Genomic DNA, 22160 nt, shown 5'->3' with positions numbered 1-22160 from the left:
TATTATTAAGCAAGACTTCCTTTGGCACTTCGAGTCAAGAAAAAAAGAAAATGAAGTCCCATAGACACTAAAGGGCTGTTGTGCTGTGAGTTATTAATACTAATTACTGAGCCACAAGGGACATTATTTAAAACTGTCCTCATATTTTCAATGAGAAATTGAATAGACAGGCAGCCCCTCCTTCCCCTACAAATTCCCACCAACCCCCCAGTTTATTTCATCTACTCATCGGCTCCAGACTAAATCAATAGTCCACACTCACAGACTTGACTCCAGCACACTGTGATTGTCAGGAAGAAAAACAAACCTCGCTGACAAAGGTCTCAGCAGAGTGCAAAGAATACAAGACAAGGTGGATGTCAAACAGATGTCCAGTGCCGTTGACAAGGAAATAAAAAAACAAAAATATTGAAGAGTTTTTCTGAATAATAAAATCATTTTTGTACCCTGCCAGCGATTTCGGTCATAGTGGTCACGCATGGCCGATTGTAGCAAGTGATGCAACAGATGTAGGCATCATTTGTTATAACCAGGCAGTGTATGCTATTACTCACCCTAATTATAAGCTCCTATAATTATTATTATTAGGGTTGTCCCGATACCACTTTTTTAGGACAGAGTACAAATACCGATACTTTTTTTCCAAGTACTCGCCGATACCGAATACCGATACTTATTTTTAAATGTGTCCCCAAATGCAGCCATGTCCCCCCACATATTCAGCTATGTCCCCCACATATGCAGCCATGTCCCCCCACTAATGCAGCCATGTCCCCACACATATGCAGCCATGTCCCCCCCACATATGCAGCCATGTCCCCCCACATATGCAGCCATGTCCCCCCACATATGCAGCAATGTCCCCCCACATATGCAGCAATGTCACCCCACATATGCAGCAATGTCCCCCCACACATGCAGCAATGTCCCCCCACATATGCAGCAATGTCCCCCATTCATCCAGCCATGTCCCCCCACATATGCAGCCATGTCCCCCCTATATGCAGCCATGTCCCCCCTATATGCAGCCATGTCCCCCTATATCCAGCCATGTCCCCCATAAATCCAGCCATGTCCCCCCTATATGCAGCCATGTCCCCCCTATATGCAGCCATGTCCCCCCTATATCCAGCCATGTCCCCCCTATATCCAGCCATGTCCCCCCATACCTAGATGCCGCCGCCGCATGGTTAAACAGCGTGCGGGGAACATCACAGCTTTCATTTGAATAGCTGTAGTGTTCCCGCTGCGCCGCGTATAGACACTCCCCCTTGCTCGGGATTGGACAGATCCGTCCAATCCCAAACAAGGGGGAGTGTCTATACGCGGTGCGGCGGGAACACTACAGCAATGAGGACTTTGCAGGCAGCAGCCTTGCTGCCTGCAAAGTCCTCATTGCTGTTGTGCTGCTCCTGCACCGGTAGACCAAGTGGACCCCTATGCCCACGCTGCAGCTTCCCACTTTGACCAAATGCTCCAGAGATTTGGATCGCCCATTATCATTCTGAACCTTGTCAAGCTCTGTCTTGTTGTTTTCTATATCCATCGTTGGATACGGCTGGGTTCTAGTGCAAGTGGAGGATCTACTACTGCCTTAAAATCTTTGGTTAAGAGATATGTTGATAGTGGTCCGGCAGGACCTGAATTTCTGGTAAGCAGCTGCATAATTGGTGGTGGATTCACATCTGGTGTTCAGTTACAGCATTTCTGGAATTTCACGGGTGTCTTCATAACCACATGGACTTATCATCTATCTAATTTTCTAATTTTGGACTTTATGGACTTTTTTTCACAAAATATTAATACTGTTATCACGGTTTTTATTATTTGTGTTATTATTTGTGTTATATTGTTTTAATCACTGCAGCGTTTGGGCTCACACCAACCACTGCCTGGGAGGGACTGGCAGTCACAGCTTCCTGATTCTGCTATTTGCAAATATTGCAGTCACGATTGACACATCCCAGTGTCACTTGACTACTGGGTTTATACACATTAGTGTGCAGTGGGAACAGGTGGTCACGTCCCCCTGATTCCACAGACGAATCTACACCTCCAGTGTAGATTCACTTGTCAACGCACATATTTGGTCACATATTTGACACAAGTGCACAATTGAGTTTAGCGCAATTACCCCCCCTTTTTTCACTTGTTCATAATTTGTTTATACACAATTTAATTGCCGCTTATCAATCTCAACCTATCATCTTAGCGCAGTTGTTCCCAAAATTTTCCTACACACAACAAATAGTATAGGCCCTCAATCAATTTAAAATGAACATGGGAAGTACACACTGGATAGGAAAGCCTATTAATGACATATACAACACAATTCCTTGAACTCAGTCCTCCATATTAGATGGATAACCTGTCTAATCCATTTCTAGTTTTAAGAGGTTTAAGTTGTATACATTTACAGATACCGTACATAAGGAAGCTATACACTAAGGGGGTGCAAACTACGAGGGCAAACTACAAGTACACAGTGCACTTGAAATTGCACTGAAAGTGCAATTGGAAGTACAGTCGCTGTAAATCTGAGGGGTAGATCTGAAATGAGGGGAAGCTCTGCTGATTTTATCATCTAATCATGTGCAAGCTTAAATGCTGTTTTTTATTCTCCTTGCATGTCCCCCTTGGATCCACAGCGACTGCACTTCCAAGTGCAATTCAGTGCAATTTCAAGTGCACTTTGCACTTGTAGTTTGCACTTGTCGTGCAAAGTGGATTTGCCTTTAGTAAATAACCCCCCTATGTCAAGGCATCTTGTGCAATCTAACTTTAATTAATGAAAAGGCTAACAATAGAACATACACCAATCAGCTATAACTTTATGACGACCCACCTAATATTGAGTTTAGGTCTCTCTTTTGCCTATAGAGGAATGGATGCCACGAGACCCCTGAAGGTATGCTGTGGTATCTGGCACCAAGCCATCAGTAGGAGATCCTTTAAGTCTTGTAAGTTGCAAGATGGATTGGACTTGTTTTGCCAGCACATCCCTCAGATGCTCAATTGGAAGGAGATCGGGCAAGTTTGGAGGTCAAGTCAACATCTTAAATTCATCTTAAATTCATTGTTTTTCCTCAAACCATTCTTGAACCTATTTTGCAGTGTGGCAACAAGGTTAAGGTAGGTGGTACGTGTCAAGTAACATTCACACGAATAGCAGAACACAAGGTTTCCCAGCAGAACATTGCCCAAACCATCACACTTCCTCCAGCCTCCTGGCTTTCATTCTTCCAATACTGCCACCTGGTGTCATCTCTTCTCCATGTAAGTGATGCACAAACACCTGGACATCCACATGATGTAAAAGAATACATGACTTATCAGACCAGGCCACCTTCTTCCATTGCTCCATGGTCTAGTTCCGATGCTCACGTGCCCATTGTAGGTGCTTTCAGCTGATGACATGGGCCAGCATGGGCATCCTGACCAGTCTGCGGCTTCACACAACAAACTGCAATGCCCATTTTTTTCTGCTTTCAACACATCAACTTTAGGGTCAACATGTTTATTTGTTGCCTAAATCCCATTGACTTTCAGATGGCATTGTAATGAGATAATCAATGTTATTCACTTACTGTAACCTGTCAGGGGTCATAAAGTTATGGCTGATCAGTGTATATTACAATAGTACATAAAACCAAGCATGCATACAATGTAAAATACCATACCTGCCTGTGATGCATGCACATGAAACAACCTGGGTTTGCTATACAATGCTGTAGATTTCACATGTACATGTAACAATAGAGATGAAGTTTCAAAAAACTCTTTAGAATATCTGAAAAGATATGGAGACCTTAAGAGCATATTTGTGTTACTTCCCAACACATTTTGATGTTGTTTTTTTCTATTTCTTGCACAATTCTATTTTTATTGCAACTTATTATATGAAGCTTTGCCAAGTTTGGGTAAGTACTGACTAAGGCTGCATTCACACCTAGGCGACTGAAGCGCGACGTTACAATATGCTGGAGGGGAGAAATAACATGATTCTCTATGGAGATGGTTCACATCTCCACGCCAAACGCCTGGAGCTCAAACAAGTCCCGGACCCTTTTTTGTCGCGGCATATCGGGCGGCTTCGGCGTTCTCCATACCCGAAAATTACCTATACAAAACCGCTGTTAAAAACGCCGCCTTTTTGGCATGGCAAATCGCGGTAAAAAACGCTGCAATTTGTCACGGCAAATCGCGGTAAAAAACGCCGCAATTTGTCACGGCAAATCGCGGTAAAAAATGCCGCAAAACGCCTACGTCTAGGTGTGAATGCAGCCTTAGAGCTATATCTGACACTACAAACCACGGCATTCCCTAACAATCTATAGCTTGCAGCAGTTGATGGAACTGACATGTTCTCTACCTGTAGTGTCAAAGATGGCTGATGATAATAGAATGTATGTCAGTCAGTAAAGAAAGGGAAGGCTTGTAAAAAGCTTTTATGTTAATAGGCTAATTTGCAAACGACTGATAACTGTGAGATGTAATAAACTCAAATTTATTTTATGGCACTTGTCACTTGGCACCATTGTGCTAGCTAACAAGTGTTTATTTACCACGTACACAATAAGACTTCTAATTGCAATGCTGTGTTGGGTGCAGAATTGCTTTTTACTTAATTTTCAAACCTAATTTATCAATTACATCTTTGTTATGTAACACCCAATTAGTTTTACTAGAGAAAGAAGCGAAGAAGAGTTATTGGGTGGATAATTACTAATGTGAGCCTTAATAATCACCAAAAATATAAGTTATACACCGTAATAAATGAAATGATTGACACAATTCTGCACTCTTCTTGCTCACCTAAACGTGCCCATACATGTAATGATTACAGGGATCCTGTATTACATTTTAGTGAGTCAAAAGTATTGTATCACTTTATAACTGAAGTTTGGCTATCCCTGGCTTCATGGCTAAGCTGTACCAACCGCCATCTTTCTATCCGGTGACAGTATCCTATACTGTCTTGTTGACCAGTTGTCAGCCATGAAATCAGGGGAAATCATGATATCTGTTGGAGGTGTCATTAACTTTGTATTGACACCGGCATCAGATCACAAACACAGTGGGGCTGATTTACTAAAGCAAATCCACTTTGCACTACAAGTGCACTGCAAGTTCACTTGGAAGTGCAGTTGCTTTTTGATCTGAGGGGAAGAGCTGAAATGAGGGGAAGCTGATTTTATCATCCAATCACGTAGAAAGAAAAAAGGCTGTTTTTTATTTTCCTTGCATGTCCCCTCAGATTTATAGTGACTGCACTTCCAAGTGAACTCCCAAGTGCACTTGCGTGCACTTGTAGTGCAAAGTGGATTTACCTTAAGGCCCTTTTCACACAGGGGCGAGAGGTGCGATATAGCGCCGCTATTTTTAGTGATGCTATACCATCGGAATTGCGTCGGTATTCAGCCGCTAGCGATGCGGTTTTAACCCCTGCTAGCGGCCGAAAAAGAGTTAATACTTCCGGCAATGCGCCTCAACAGAAGCGCATTGCCGGCGGTATAGCCACAGTTTCCCATTGCTTTCAATGGGAACGAGCGGTGGAGGAGTGGTAAACACACCGCTCCTCTCACCTCTCCAATGCTGCTAACATGACTTTTGGAGCGGTCCTGCTAGCGCACCGCTCCAGTGTGAAACAACAGCCACTGTTTAGGGTCGGTTTGCAGGCGCTATTTTAGCGCAATAGCGCCTGCAAACCACCTCAGTGTGAAGGGGGCCTTAGTAAATAAACCCCAGTGTGATTGAAATGCGGTACAGGAAACGCACAGGGATCGTGGTGTTTCCTGCACTCCATATGTGTAAACCGGGGCTTATGGTGCACTACAATTCAAAACAGAGAAATATCTGCTTGAAAATGTATCAGTCGGGGTGGAAAATATTGTTGTACAACGTCGCATCAGTATGTGTATGCAATACAGGCGGTCCCCAGGTTACAAACATCTGACTTTCAAACGACTTCACTCCTGTAAAGGCGGCCATACACGGTTCGAATTTCGAAAGAATTTTCTTTCGAAAACCGTATCAAAGGATTTTAGTACGAATTTCACACCGTTAGTGGGCTGCAGCAACAGCCGATTTTCGCGCGGCAAACAAATTTGAGGAATCCGACATGTTGGAAATTATTTGAAAAAAACAAACGATTTTCTGATCAATGATGGGAGAATCGTGCGAGAAATGTAATAGAAAAAAAAAACGCGCATGTGCAAGAAAAGAATATTCCCGGAGAGAAACGAATATTCCTGGAGAGAAACGAATATTCCAGGCAACATGAATATTTTGTCGGCCGAATTTCGAAAATCAATGGTGGCATCATCGGATCACAAAAAAATTTACTTTCTGATTTTGAAAAGAAAATTTGTTCGAAATTCGACCGTGTATGGCCTGCTTTAGAGTAATCATGGGAAAAAAGTGTCTCCACTGATGGTTTATCACCAATACTTGTTTCCACAACAGACCAAATTTTTCAAAAATCAATTGTCATAGGCACAGAAAGTAAGGTGAAATCTTCTGAACAGGGACATAGACAGCAAAACAAATAATGCAGGGGTAATAACCCTTCCATATGTTATCCAACAAGTTTAAAAATAATTTAACCACTTGCCGACCACCTCATGTACATATACGTCAGCAGAATGGCACGGACAGGCACATGTACGTACCTGTACGTCCTCTGCTTGAAGTGGGTCGGGGGTCCGATCGGGACCCCCCCCCCCCCCCCCGGTACATGCGGCGGTCGGTAAGCCTCGGGGAGCGATCTGGGACGTATTCGTTTATAGCCACCCCATCGCGATCGCTCCCCGGAGCTGAAGAACGGGGAGAGCCGTATGTAAACACGGCTTCCCCGTGCTTCACTATGGCGGCGCATCGATCGAGTGATCCCTTTTATTAGGGAGACTCGATCGATGATGTCAGTCCTACAGCCACACCCCCCTACAGTTGTAAACACACACAAAGTGAACCCTAAATGTTACAGCGCCCCCTGTGGTTAACTCCCAAACTGCAACTGTCATTTTCACAATAAAGAATGCAATTTAAATGCATTTTTTGCTGTGAAAATGACAATGGTCCCAAAAATGTGTCAAAATTGTCCGAAGTGTCCGCCATAATGTCGCAGTCACGAAAAAAATCGCTGATCGCCGCCATTAGTAGTAAAAAAAATTAAAAAAATAAAAATGCAATAAAACTATCCCCTATTTTGTAAACGCTATAAATTTTGCGCAAACCAACCGATAAACGATTATTGCGATTTTTTTTACCAAAAATAGGTAGAAGAATACTTATCGGCCTAAACTGAGGAAAAAAAAACATTTATATATGTTTTTGGGGGATATTTATTATAGCAAAAAGTAAAAAATATTGCATTTTTTTCAAAATTGTCGCTCTATTTTTGTTTATAGCGCAAAAAATAAAAACCGCAGAGGTGATCAAATACCACCAAAAGAAAGCTCTATTTGTGGGGAAAAAAGGACGCCAAATTTGTTTGGGAGCCACGTCGCACGACCGCGCAATTGTCTGTTAAAGCGACGCAGTCCCGAACTGTAAAAACCCCTTGGGTCTTTAGGCAGCATATTGGTCCGGCCCTTAAGTGGTTAATTGGCTTGATCTACCCTTAAAAAATGTACCTGTTCCGACTTACATACAAATTCAACTTAAGAACAAACCTGTTTGTAACCCGGGGACTGCCTGTATCTATATAATTACTGTTGTACCCTCCACAACTGAGTTGTTTAAATGAGTAAGGCCCCATGCACACGAGAAGCAAATGCAAACACATGTAAACTCAAGTTTTCAAAGACAAAAACCGGCGTTTAAAACGCCTGTTTTTGCCGCAAATTTTGCAGCGTTTTTCCGCGTTTAGGGGCGTTTTGCCGCGTTTGCGGCTATCAGCGTTCATAACAAAGACATTGTAGACCCTCCCAAAGCTTTGAAACGCAAAAACGTTTGCGTCTGAACCCAAAATTTTGCGTCTGAAAAAACGAACCTAACCCAACTGCTTTAAAACGCAAAAAAACGTGAATGTGTGCATGGACACATAGGATAACATTAAATGTGTTCAGGGGCAGTTGAAAAAAATGCCCAAATGCCTCTGAACTCGAATTTACCAGCGTCTCGTGTGCATGGGGCTTTAACGTTCAGAGTTCAGACCATCTTTGGTGGCCTGTTTTTGCCCTTAAAACTCATTCATTCTTATTTCCCAGTATTGCATTGCTGCAATCAGAAGATTTCATTTTTAAATTGCTTTTTAAAATTCCATGTAGAAAATGTTGTCGGCAGATGCAAGGCTAATCTCTCTTTCAACAGATGTATAGCTGCAATTTATATCTGAAAATGATTGAAAGAAAACAATCTGACTATGTGTATAGGAACTGTTTATTGACACGATTTCACAGAGGTACAATGATTTGTTCAGAAAAAACAATGACCCACATATGGTCAGCTTTGAACATTCTGTTTTCATTCAGCTAACCCAGCACAGCGGAGCCTCATGAAAGCTCGGGAGGCCAGACCTTATGTGCACTGAGCATTAATTGTTCAAAATGTGTAATCAGTGTTATATGAATGATGTCAGTTCAGTGTGAGTTTAATTTAGACATTTTTCCATTAAAACACATCTTATCTGTGTGCCTTCTAGATTGCCTCCCAATGGAATCTGCAGGTCAGGAAGAACAATGGTCTGGCAGCCAAAGGGATTCAGAAAAAGGTAACTGGGTATCAGGAAAGTGGTTTCAACCATTGATAACTGATGGAGCTGACACAATGACACATTGTTTATGGGTGCACTACTGTTTGATAACACTTTTGTGAGTTGTAATGCCGTAAATCTACTCAGTTGTGTAATTGCTAATAAGTCAATGACTAGGTTACTGTTTAAAGTGTGAAGTGGCAGCTAATAAAATATATAGCACAGATATGCAGCGACATTGTGCTTTCAAGTTCTGTACAGTATTTCTCCAGCTAGTGATATCTCATTTGAGAGTAATTTTGTATTGTGTTAGAGCTCCTCCACAAACTCTTGTGGTTTTGGTTTGAGTTTTGTAGATACTAAACTTTCCCCCCTCCTGCATTCGGTGCTGCTGTTAGACCAGTGATTAGGAATGAGCCGAACATACCTGCGTTCGGTTCGCACCAGAACGTTCGAACAGACGATGTTCGATTCGAACACAAAGCTCATCCCTACCAGTGATATGGAAGGTCCTCTTTGAATACAACAACGCTGTATAGTTACTAAGCCAGTATAGGGCGAAGATGTTTGAATCTGGAGTACAATTCTAGGGCTCTACCCCAATGCACTTAAAATTCCACCTTAACATTTATATCAATCTTGAAAATTTACAATTGAAATTAATATGTGGCACATACCCTTCTTGCCCATTGTTTTTTCATACTAGCAGTGCCTGTCAGACTTGGATTTATTGTAAGCAGGCCACAGAGTGCTTTCACTTCATGAGCCATGAGCCCATGAAATGGGTCTAATGCAGAGGTATACTTGTATAATTCCTTTGGTGGTGATAGATAATATTAAATGCTTCTTGGTACAGTCAGATACATATGTATCTCTTCTTATGATCATTTAATAACTTTAAATAAAGCCTTTTATTGCTGATCATCTTTTGAAAAGAAGTCTAAAGCTAAAATGAATTTATTGACGTAAAATGAAGTGCAGAACATCAGCAGTGATGGTCAAATAGAAAATTGTAGAGGCCTCAAGTGCAGCCCCCGATGCTTTCAAAAGGGCTGCACAATAGAAGCAAAAAAAGTTTTGCTCTTGACGCATTTTTTTTAAGTGCATCATAATGCACACTGAATAATAACCCCCAGTATTGATGTCAGTGCATGCAATAATAACCCCCAACATTAATGTCAGTGGATGCAATAATAACTTCCAACATCGGTGTCAGTGAGCACTATAATAGCTCATAGAATCAGTGTCAGTGGATGCAACAATACTGTAGCTCCCAACATTGGTGTAAATGGAGGCTATAATAACCCCCAATATTGGTGTCAATTGAGGCAATATTAACCCCCAATATGGGTGTCAGTGAATGCAATAACAGCCCCAGCACTGATGTCAGTGACATTGTCAGTCACTATCAGTGAAATTTAATGCATTTGTGGTCACTGGCAGTGAATTTGCATTGGTGGTCATGGAAATGTAATTTAAACTCCCCAATCACCATCTGTTTTGGTGATCATGGCAGAGGAGTGGGACCTGTTTCCCTCAGGCCTCGTACACACGACCAAGTTTCTCTGCAAAAACCAGCAAGAAACTTGCTGGGATTTTTTTTTTCAGAGGAAACCGGTCGTGTGTGCATTTTTCGACGAGGAAACTGTCGAGGATCCCGTCGAGCCAAAAAGAGAGCATGTCTTCTTTTTCCTCGACGGGAATGGAGAAATTTGCCATGACGAGTTCCTCGACAGCCTAACTAGGAACTCGACGAGGAAAACGATGTGTTTCGCCCGTCGAGTTTCTCGGTCGTGTGTACTAGGCTTTAGGCTCCATTAAAATGACTGATGGAAGGTTAATAGATTGCTGTAATCAGAGGTGGCTAAATGCTGTCTCTGGATGCAGCTGCAATCTTTGCTATGGCCACATACAGACTGGCTGCTTAGCTGCAGCCAGAACCTCTGCAGAAATGCCTTCCCCAATTGCACACCCACTGTCTGACTTTAGGGTTGATCAGAGGCTCCGTTTGCATGCAACCTCTCAGATGAGTGTTTAAATGCAAACAGCTTCTGCATCGGCCATTGGTACAAATCTGACAGCTGCTGCTGTTTCCACATACTGTGCATGCAGAGTTTATATCTGCTGGCAAGAATCTAGTGATTCATGCCAGCAGATGCCCCTGGCTGCCCAAGTGCGCCCAGGTGAATGTAGGCTTAACAAACATCAACAAACAGATTACATACCTCCCAACTTTCTGAGATGGAAATGAGGGACACCTATCGGCAAAAGTATGCAGGCATAGGACACACCCCTTGCCACGCCCCCTTAAAGGAGAATTGTAAAAACATACGATTGGTTAAACCCACAAGTGCTTTTTTACCACTACTATTCCTTTATATTGGCTCTTGGAATTTAAAAATGCAGCCATTTAGAAATCAGATGAAAAGTTTAGCACTGGAAAACACTTTTTGTTAGATAAAAAGTGCATTTTATATACATCTATATAGAACAGACCAAAATGAGGGACAAATGAGGAGAATGAGGGACAGAGGGACATTGCTCCAAATCAGGGACAGTCCCTCAAAATCAGGGACAGTTGGGAGTTATGAGATTATATGGTAAGTGCAAAAGTCCTGCTTTCTTTAAAATTCATTAAAAGATACAGGATCAGTAGTTATTTTGATATTATTGAGACATCCAAAAGCAATCAAACTGAGGGATGGGCAGAACAGCAATCAAATACCAACAGACAAAACAGAATAAAACAAAGCACAGTTTGCAGTTTGAAGTGCTGGCTGAAGACCCTTAAGCCCAAAGCTGCCAGCAGATGAGGCCTGAAAATCCACTTAGTAAAACTTAGATCGAAGACCATGTGCCAGTCTTGCACATTTGTCCAATGACTAAAAGCCCAAGAAGCACCCACTGGCCTAGTAAGGTGGACCAAGAAAATACAAAGTGGAAACAGCTCCTTAAAGTGATACTAAAGTCTTATTTATTTTTTTGTAGAAAATAACAAACAAGTCATACTTACCTGCCTTGTGCAGTGGATTTTCACAGAGCAGCCCCGATCCTCCTCTTCTCAGGTCCCTCTTCTGTGCTTCTGGCCCCTCCCTCCTGTTGAGTGTCCCCACAGCAAAAAAAATTAAAAAATGTTGTCCCCACAGCAAGAAGCTGCTGTCTCAGCCAATGAGGAGGGGAGTCCCAGGCAGCCTAGACACTCCTACAACATCACTGGATCTGTATGGGGCTCAGGTAAGTATTAGGGGGGCTGAGGGAGGCGGTTGCACACAGAAGGCTTTTTAAGATAAAAAAACCTTCTACCTTTACAATCACTTTAAGACCATTAGGTTTATTGATGACCTGTCTAAGCCACCAATAGATGGTGAAACAGCAAGCTGGCACCCATTCACGTGGACCATCATGAATGGCAAAAAGAGAGTCAGAGGTTCTAATGGAAGCAGTCGCTGAGGCCCCGTACACACTCAGCAAGAAACTCGATCGGAGTTGAATTGTGCCGAGAAACCCGGCCGTGTGTACATTTTCGCCGAGGAAGCCGACGAGTTCCTCGTCGAGCCAAATAGAGAACATGTTCTCTATTTCCTCATTGTTCAATGAGGAAAGTTGGCCTGCCGAGATCCTCGGCGGCTTCACACAGAACTCGACGAGTAAAACGATGAGTTTTGCCCGTCGAGTTTCTCGGACGTGTGCACGGGGCCTGAGAGGTAAACACCTACCATGCAAACTGCATACAGGTAGTGAAGGGAATTGTCCTTCTGATTTACTGGACCTGGACAGACAAACAGATGGAAGAACAGTCTTCCCTTCACTACCTGGCCTCAATACTACCTTATCTTTGTGTAAGACCAAAACGGTTCTTCACAAGACAAGGCTGCCAGCTCACACACATCTTGCAGTTGTGATGGTACACAACCTACAGAGTGATGGTGAAAAAAGAATATCCATTTTTTTTCTTCTCTCCTCTCTACCCTCTCCCACGCCAACTACACACTGACCAGTCGAACCACCCTGAATGGCAAACCATGCTCTTATTAAAGACCCCCACCTCATAACCTATTCCTCCTGGTACTGTGGGAAATCTTCCACAGTTAACTTGCATTTCATTTTTTTGTTAAAAGCCAGGTGGCATCACAACACCTAGAACATGCCTTTATCTATTTGTTTGAAATGTATATTTTTTGTGGAGGTTTAAGAAACAATGTGACAACTAAGACCACTTAAAGTGTTTTTTTATCAATCGATTTCATAACTTGTAATACCCATGCGATTTACAACATGTTCTTCCTGCTGAATATGATTTGTACAAAGTCTCTCTGTTGGGTGTACATGATTTAACCCCTTTCTTAAATAAAAAATGTTTAGAAAAAAAGAAAAGAGAAAATCCTTAATAAGTTCAAAGTTGGCCTTTGAAGAACCAAATTCAGATCCCATGGAGACAAAAGAGGTTTGTACAGGAGGAGCCACATGAGAGACACCCTGTACAAAAGTCTAGACCAAAAACTGGAAAGATAATGGTCTTTGGAATAAGATCATAAGGGCAAAGATTTCACATTTAATGGTATGCAAGGCCAAATTCCAATGCAGTCTTGATTGCAGAAAAGTCAGGATTCATCCCACAAAGTATTACCTGGGGTGATCCTTTCTTTGATTGCACCAAATGAGGTAATTATTTTATATGTGATTGTAGGCCTTACAGGAGGTAGATTTCCTAGCTTTTAATGGATAGGAATTACTGGATCATAGAGACTCCCGTCTCACAAGACCTGGGTTTCAACAGCCATGCCGTCAAAGTCAGCAACTGTGAAGCAGCAGTTTGATCAGGTCGGAGTACCACGGAGTATCTGCCTGAGCTAGTCCAGAGCAATAGGTACTACTGGACTGTCCTCAGTCTCAATCCTGCGGAGTAGATGCGGAAGGTGTGTTAAAAAAGAAAAAGCAAGATCAGACTGTAGTGAGTCTATGGAGCTACCAAAGCATGCTATGCTGCCGCCAGAGGATCTCTGAATCTGGAGACAAACCTGTTCAGTTTGTTGTTAAATCAGGTGCCACAGTCAGACTTCTGTTTCCTTCCTCATGGTTGATGCATGCCACTGCTATGGCGTTGGCTGACTGGCTCCTGATCAGATGACCCTCCAGATAGAGTATCCCAGATACAATTTTCTTGTTGCGCCAAACTGTTAATTGGGAAATGAGATACCTACTGTACCAACAAGGTGTCTAGGACTCCTCCTCAGCCAGAATGGCAACCATTAGAATGATCTTACATGACAGTGGGAGGAAGGATTTTCCCAGCTCCAAACCTTGATTCTTAAGCTACCAGACTAGGGATAATCTCTTTTTGGATGCCAAGTTGATTGGTTTGTCAAGAGAATGAACCGATTTTGCCCACGATAACAGAATGTATTGAAGGGCTTTGAAGTGGAACTAAGAAAATACTGCAAGTGATGTAAATAAACAAAAAGCCGCGCCAAGTTAATATAAGTGAAAAAACCTCTCCTTTAAGGAATAGAGGTTAACATAAAGTCCAAAGAGAGTCCTTATACTTATAAGCAGAAGCTTCTAATATGAGGTTCAAAGAAATATTCCTTAGAAAGTTGCTCGTGCTGTGATAATATTATAAGGAATATTTCTTTGAACCTCATATTAGAAGCTTCTGCTTATAAGTATAAGGACTCTCTTTGGACTTTCTGTTAACCTCTATTCCTTAAAGGAGAGGTTTTTTCACTTATATTAACTTGGCGCGGCTTTTTGTTTATTTATGTTTATTGTGTATCTCGCACGATAGCTGCTGCCTTGAAATCATTGTGTTGCAGCGCAGTTTCTTGTGTTTTTTCTGCACTGCAAGTGATGTGTTGGTTTCAATGCTGATTTCTGGACCTTTTTTAGAACTGGACTGTCAGCATTACATTGACAATCAGAGGTTTATCCAACTGTTGCGGCAATAAGAGATCATCTAGGTAATCCGCAATGGGAAATCTATGTGATCGTAGTAAGGTCAGATGGTACAAACTGATAGCGCTGAGTGCCCACAGAAACCAAAGGTAGTGCTGATGCACTGGTAAAATGAAGACATGCAAGTACTCGTCTTTGATTTTCACAAAGGCAAAATAAATCTCTTTGATGGATGAGGTCTACGGAAGACTTAGTGGATTCAATGCAGAGCTTTTGAGTTCGAATGAAAACATGTAGACCCTTCAAGTATAGGATGGAACAAATACCCACATTTGGTTTTGGAACAGTGAAAAGGTTGGAGTATGAAATTAATCTGGATGTAGACCTGAAATCTACCTTGTAGCGCCTGAACACTATTTTCCCTAGCCAGGCACCCAAGATGCTTTCTGACCTGGTATTACCAAAGGCTAACAGACATCCCCCACTTCTTCATACTAAAGAAAAGTTCTCTATTGGCTTGGAGGGTTTAGAGGCCCAGGGTTTGTAGGGGTATTGACCCCTTCCTTAAGCACTTCCCGGCCAGCTCACGTACATATACTGCGGCAGGTTGGCAGCCCTACACGAACCAACATACAGGTACGTTGGCTCCTTTAAGAGCCTTAGCAAGTGCCCGCTGCATGGCCGGGGACCTGATGCGTGTGGCCGGGCGGTTGCGATGCCTGATGGCCACCAGCAATTGTGGGTACGAGAGTCAGAACGTGAGTGTAAACACACAAATCCCGGTTCTGTCAGGGGAGGAGGATCCTGGTTCTGTTAGGGGATCGTCTGCTCCTAAAGATTAAGAACAACGATCTGTCAGGGCTGTAGACAGAAGTCTTAGGCCTCGTACACACGACCGAACATGTCTGCTGAAACTGGTCCGCGGACCAGTTTCCGCGGACATGTTCGGTCATGTGTACGGCCGACCGGACAATTTTCCGGCGGATCGGACAGGTTTCCAGCGGACAAATGTTTCTTAGCATGCTAAGAAACATGTCCGCTGGAAGCCTGTCCGGCGGACATGTTCGGTCGCCTGTACGACTCACCAGACATGTCCGCTCGGCCGAAAGCCCTCGCATGCGTCGAAGTGATTCGACGCATGCGTGGAAGCATTGACCTTCCAGGGTCGCGCATCTTGCCGCGGCATCGTCGCGGCCACGTCGCGACCACGTCACCGCGTTCTCTGTCCGCGCAGATTTCGGTTTGATGGTGTGTACAGCCATCAAACCGAAATCTCTGAGCGGACATGTCCGATGAAAACGGTCCGCGGGCCGTTTTCATCGGACATGTCCGATGGTGTGTACGAGGCCTTAGAGACACTCCAAGAGCGGCCGTGGCCAACAGTCTGTAAGATTCTTAGAAAGCTTAGATGCAGCAGTATGGAGACTATACCTCCAGTAGGGAGATAATCTGTTTGTCCATAAGTCAAGCCAGGGTCAAGTACAGGTGCCCAGCCACAGTGAGAAACGTGGTCCTGAGACAGGCCAGGGTCATGTACAGTTAAGCAGTCAGACTGAGAGACATGGTCTGGAGAAAAGCCAGGGTCGTGCCTACACAGGTTACTGGCAGGAATTCCCTGTCTGCATGCTGGCACTGCCAGTAAAATTCACTTAATACAACTTTCTTTGATACGGTGGCAACAATGCTGCATTGCTCCCGAATTCAGAACAGAGTTATCGCTCTCATTTAGGCTGTGCTTTCTGGCAGGATAGTGGGGTGAAATTTTTTAGGAGGACAAGTGGCCAATCAACATTGTCACTGCTGATTTAAAAGCCCTGACAGTCAGCACCTCGCCACTCCTAGTCCTGCCCACTGCTTTCAAAGATTGAGAGCACTGCCTTTGTTGTTAAAACTCTCCCTCTGTGAGCTGCAGTGTCTGGGGAGGGGGAGCACATGAGACACAAATGAAGAATGATCATTTTATGAGGTTTGTGCATTACATATTAACTGGATTTAATACGTGTTAAGCCTGTCATATAGGAACCTTTAGTTGTACTTGAGTGTTTAAAACTCACAAAGATTTCTAAATCTTTTGCAGTCAACAGGGGTATACATGTATAGAGATGAGATCTCAGTTTATTAAATGATTGATTGTTTGTTACCCAGCATTCTGCATAACTTGTGCTGATGTCTGTTATGCGTTGTGTATCTTGTATTTTTTTTTTTTCTTGTCACATAACACTTCACAGGGAAAACATTGCTTTATTCATTCTATCCAATCTTCCAGCAACCCCAAATCAAGAATATTGCTATGGTGCCCTGTGGTCATAACAGTGTATAACTAAATTAGGGGAACTTCAAATTCCACTGCATGTCTGGAAACAATAAGGCAGATGGTCATCCTGACATCATGGATCAGTGTTTCTTCCCTGTGATTTCAGGACAGCGTTTCCCCCATGCTGAAGTGATTATAGTTTGCTTTCCAGCAATAACTAATTGGCCCTTGTGCATTTGTTTAAATAAAACTGCATTCAGCGCAATACATCCTCCACTCTGTCACTTGGGCTCAGAGGTGGATTTACTGCATTCCTTGGAACTGGCATGTTTAACTCATTGGTCCCCGTGTGTTGGAGTTTCTGAGCCTAAAACTGACATTATTTAGCTGTAACGTCTGATCAAATCCAAACCTGTCCTAAGAAATTACAATTATGCCTTGTACTCACGATCGGAATTTCAGAATGAAAAAAGCCAGATGGAATTTTTTCATCGGATATTCCGACCATGTGTGGGCCCCATCGGACTTTTTTCGTCGGAGTTTAGAAATAGAACATGTTTTATGTTTTTCCGATGGAAAAAAATCCTATTGGAAATTCCTATCGTCTGTGTGGAACTCCGACGGAGAAAAAAGCCACGCATGCTCAGAATCAAGTCGACACATGCTCGGAAGCATTGAACTTAATTTTTCTCAGCTCGTCGTAGGCTTTTACGTCACTGCGTTTTGGACGGTCGCAATTTGGTCTGACAGTGTGTATGCAAGACAGCTTGAACGGAATTCCGACGAAAAATTCCATCAGATTTTATCCAATCGGAAATTCCTATCGTGTGTACAGGGCATAAGAATCTAAAGGTTAGAATGTGGTTGTTGAGGATATAACAGCAGCCCTTTGTACTGACAATATGATACATGAGGCCATTTGTATCATGGAATTCTTTCTTTTGTAACTTCCCAGACTGTCACTTTATTTCTTAGCATTAGTCCTTGCCTCCATGTTTTAATAATTTCCTAATGATTTGGTGAAATACGGTGTACCTACATAATTATTAAAGTCTTTTTTGTTGTTGTCAAGATAAATTAGATGTTATTCATTTCCATTACAGTGCTGACCTACGTTTGATGGAGAGTACACAGATAATATAATGTCTTCATTTATTTTAAAACCATTTACTGAAAATGTAAGCGCTTGCTTTAAAGTGATTCTAAACTCTGGTTTCTGCTGTGATCTGACTTCCTGTTAGAGGGTGGCTTTGTTCATTCTCCATGGTCCCACTGTATGTAAGAACCTCTCTTGCTTGGTCCCAAGATGGACTAGGGCAGTGATGGTGAACCTTGGCACCCCAGATGTTTTGGAACTACATTTCCCATGATGCGCATGCACTCTGTATTGAAGTTGAGCATTATAGGAAATGTAGTTCCAAAACATCTGGGGTGCCAAGGTTCGACATCACTGGACTAGGGACTATGGTCTGTGGGATTTGTAATGTGCATAGAGCAGTGCACATGGCCACAACTAACGTGCACTGCATGTTCTAAACAAATGGAAGTGATTGTGAAAAGGAGAGGTTCGCAGCTCATTAAGGGCAGTACAAAGAAAAAGAAAAATACAGTCATGCCACGTACACACGATCGGTTAAACCGATGAGAATGGTCTGATGGACAGTTTTCATTGGTCAAAACAGATCGTGTGTGGGCGCCATCAGTTATTTAACCATCGGTTAAAAAAAAGCCAACGTGTTTTAAATTTAACCGATGGATTCCTAACCGATGGGAAAAAAACGATCGTTAGTAGGCACAACCATCGGTTAAAAATCTACGCATGCCCAGAATCAAGTCGACGCATGCTTGGAAGCATTGAACTTCGTTTTTTCAGCACTTTGTTGTGTTTTACTTCACCGCATTCTGACACGATCGGTTCTTTAACCGATGATGTGTAGGCGTGACGGACCATCAGTCAGCTTCATTGGTTAACGGTAAAACGGTCCATCGGTCCGTTCTCATCGGATGGACCGATGGTGTGTACGCGGCATAAGGCTTCTTGTACACTGCAGCTGGGCAGTTGGGTGTTTTTTTACATTCCTCAATGTTATCTTATGTGTACATGTACACTTAGTCATTTATAGTAGTTTAAAAGGCAGTTGAGTTTACAGATTTTTTTTTGAAAGCAGAAAAATTGCATTCGGGACTGTAGTCTATGTTTGTTAAAGCGGTAACATAATTTTTACCACATGCTGTTGCCTGCAAGCAAGGGGAGAGTGAGAGAGGAAGAGAGCGAAAGGGGGAGAGAGATAGGGAGGGAGAGGGAGGGGGAGAGGGAGGGAGAGAGGGGGGGAGAGAAGAAGGGTGAGAGAGAGATAGGGAGAGGAAAAGAGAGTGGGGGAGGGGGGGAGTCGAGTGACCACATTTTCAAACTACCATTTGGAGACACCTTCCCTTTCCAAAAATCAGCTTGTGATTGGACACAAGAGGCAGGATTTATGATTTCTCCAATCATAAGCAGTGGGCGGGATTGTGCTCCTCCAGACATTCCTGGCCAGAACAAGTACTGTCAGTGAGTAAAGCGGTGATGTGGCTGGCTTTTTTGGGGGCAGCAGATTGGCCCGGGAGAGGGGGTGGCTGTGTCAGTTTCATTCTGGGACACTGTATGCGGGACTGTCCCGGGCAATCTGGGACACGTGGTCACCCTAGGGGTGAGAGTGGGGGGAAAAGAGAGAGGGAGAGAAAGAAGGGGGTGATTGGGGGGAGGGGTAGAGAGGGGGAGATGGGGAGAGAGAGGGGAGAGGGGGGGAGACAGAGGGAGAGAGAGTGAGTGGGGAAGAGATGGTGTGGTAGAGAGAGAGGGGGAGAGAATGGGGGAGAAAGAGAGGGGGAGTAAGGGAGAGGGAGAGAGAGAGTGGAAGAGGGAGAGAGGGAGGGGGAAGAGAGAGAGAGAAGGAGAGGGAGAGGAGGTATAGAGAGGGAAGTGGGAAAGAGGGGGAGAGAGAGGGGGAAAAAGAGAGAGGGATAGAGAGTATACACGCATGTGTGTTTGTGCTTTGGAGTGCACACCCTAATGCAATAGCCTGCGCACACCAATGCGAGCGAGTGACCTCCTGTGCTTAGTAAGCAGCAGGGCGAATACTCAGCATGGGACCCTGAGTGGAGATCACTGTAGTAGCGGTTCCTACAACAGAGATTTCCAGCTTTTATATGTATCACACATACATACTCACTTTGGTCCAGCTGTGTAAAAATTGCAATATCTGGAATTCAGCTTTAAACATAAAAGAAGTAGGAAATATTACAATGCATTTCTAAGTAAAATGTTATATATTTTTATTATTCGGTGCATTATTTTGATGGTTAGGAAATAATGTAACCTTCCATCTGTCATGTCTCCCTTTCTTATTTTCTATCACCATCTTTCTTATTTATTTGATATCATTCTACTTTTCACCTCCATATTTTACTTATTTGCTTTTGGTATAGGTTTATTTTCCCATATAGCCACTTTTCTCCCTATCTGTCTTTGTCTGCCTTGCCTCTCTCTTGCCATGAATATTAGAAATATGCGCAGTTGTGCCCTTTGATGTTTCCCACGCACCTTGTCCAAATCCATTAGTATCTGGTAGAACAAGAAACAGAGTTAATACAGGTCACATTCTTGGGTCTTAGGTAAAGAAACACAAGTTAGTGGGCTTCCTCTGCATGTCTGACTTCTACCAAGTGTCTGATTCTTGTTGTGTCTTTGGGGGTAACTCAATTCCGTAACATATTCAGCCTTCTCCAGCTGTTCAAACCAGCCCTTTGTTTTGCTCCTTGGCTCTTGTGAATTGACAAAAAACAGATAAAATTTTAACTCTTCTATTATCAAAGGAACCAGCTTCATGCTGAGGGGGGCGGGGGATTACAAAACATAATAACTTGGCATATTTTGTGGTTTGCTCTCAAAATTGTCTCCATCTGCTCCATATTATTATGTGGCTGCTTAAAAAGGGGCGTACTTCATCCCAGGTAGCAGGAAAATGGAATTGACTTTCAAATTAGGAAACGTAAAAAGACCTCAAACTAAAACGGAATGCCCTCTATACCACTGTAGCCTATAGCATTGGTATTATGTAACTCATTTGCATATTTAACCGCTTCCCGACCGCCACACGCATATATACGTTGACACAATGGCACTCCTGGGCAGAAGGACGTATATATATACGTCCCCTTTAAGAAAGTGCCATTGTGCACGCACGTGCCGCCAGTGGCGTGCGCGCGTGCCTGTCGCAAGCTCCGTGAACTGCGGGTCCTACGGACTTGATCGCCACAGGGATACCCGCGATCGTCTCATGGAGAGATAGAGCGGGAAGATGCTAATGTAAACAAGCATCTCCCCGCTCTGCCTAGTGACAATGACAGTGATCACCGCTTCCTGTAATCGGAAGCGGTGATGACTGTCTTGTCACACACAGCCCATCCCCCCTAGGGTAAGAAACACTCACTAGGGCACACTTAACCCCCACAGCAACCCCTTCACTGCCAGTGTCATTTTCACTGTAATCAGTGCATTTTTATAATGTGTCAAAAGTGTAAAAATGTGTCAAAAGTGTCTGATGTGTCCGCTATAATGTCGCAGTCCGATAAAAATCGTTGTTCGCTGCCATTACTAGTATAAAAAAAAAATTATTAATAAAAATGCCATAAAACTATTCCCTATTTTGTAGACGCTATAACTTTTGCGCAAACCAACCAAAACACTTCTTGCGATTTTTTACCAAAAATATGTAGAAGAATATGCATCGGCCTAAACTGAGGGAAAAAAACGTTTTTTATATATTTTTGGGGAATATTTATTATAGCAAAAAGTAAAAAATATAGTTTTTTTTTCAAAATTGTCGCTCTATTTTTGTTTATAGCGCAAAAAATCAGGAAAACTCATCAGAAGTGACTCATGCTTATAGCAGAGGAACGAGACAGCAGACAATAACGACAGTTGGAGGAGAGTTTACAATCGTTACTGTGCCCAATAGGAATTCAATATGCTGATTTTATTTTGCTGGCATGTAAGTGTAGCGCTACCCCCGCAGGAGCCGCTGGTTAGATTTGGGATGGCGTGTTACCTTTCTGTGATGCGTCTAGGGCAGACCTGGGCAAACTACGGCCCGGCGGACCTTTTAATCCGGCCCCCCTCGCCGACGACGACGAAATCGCCGCCGCCGCCGCTGCCACGTTAATCACCGCGGCGGGGAACATTACAGACAGCGTTCGACATCTGTCCAATCGGGAGCAAGGGGGAGTCACATAGACACTCCCCCTTGCTCGCGATTGGACAGATCCGTCCAAGGGGGA

At 43.2% G+C, this 22160-nt stretch overlaps 1 protein-coding gene across 2 annotated transcripts in view; it reads left to right on the top strand.

The window, feature by feature from the left end:
- Nucleotides 1-22160, top strand: part of KIAA2012 (KIAA2012 ortholog) — a 239891-nt gene that overhangs the window by 127615 nt on the left and 90116 nt on the right. For both annotated transcript variants that reach the window (XM_040357236.1, XM_040357234.1), the window contains exon 12: nucleotides 8645-8713. In XM_040357236.1, coding sequence (XP_040213170.1) covers nucleotides 8645-8713 — 69 coding nt within the window. The remainder of the gene's footprint in view (nucleotides 1-8644; nucleotides 8714-22160) is intronic.

This window comes from Rana temporaria, chromosome 6 (assembly GCF_905171775.1).
Source record: "Rana temporaria chromosome 6, aRanTem1.1, whole genome shotgun sequence".
NCBI classification, from domain to species: domain Eukaryota; kingdom Metazoa; phylum Chordata; class Amphibia; order Anura; family Ranidae; genus Rana; species Rana temporaria.
Note: the sequence above shows the minus strand (reverse complement) of the source record. Positions and strands in the feature narration are given on the sequence as shown.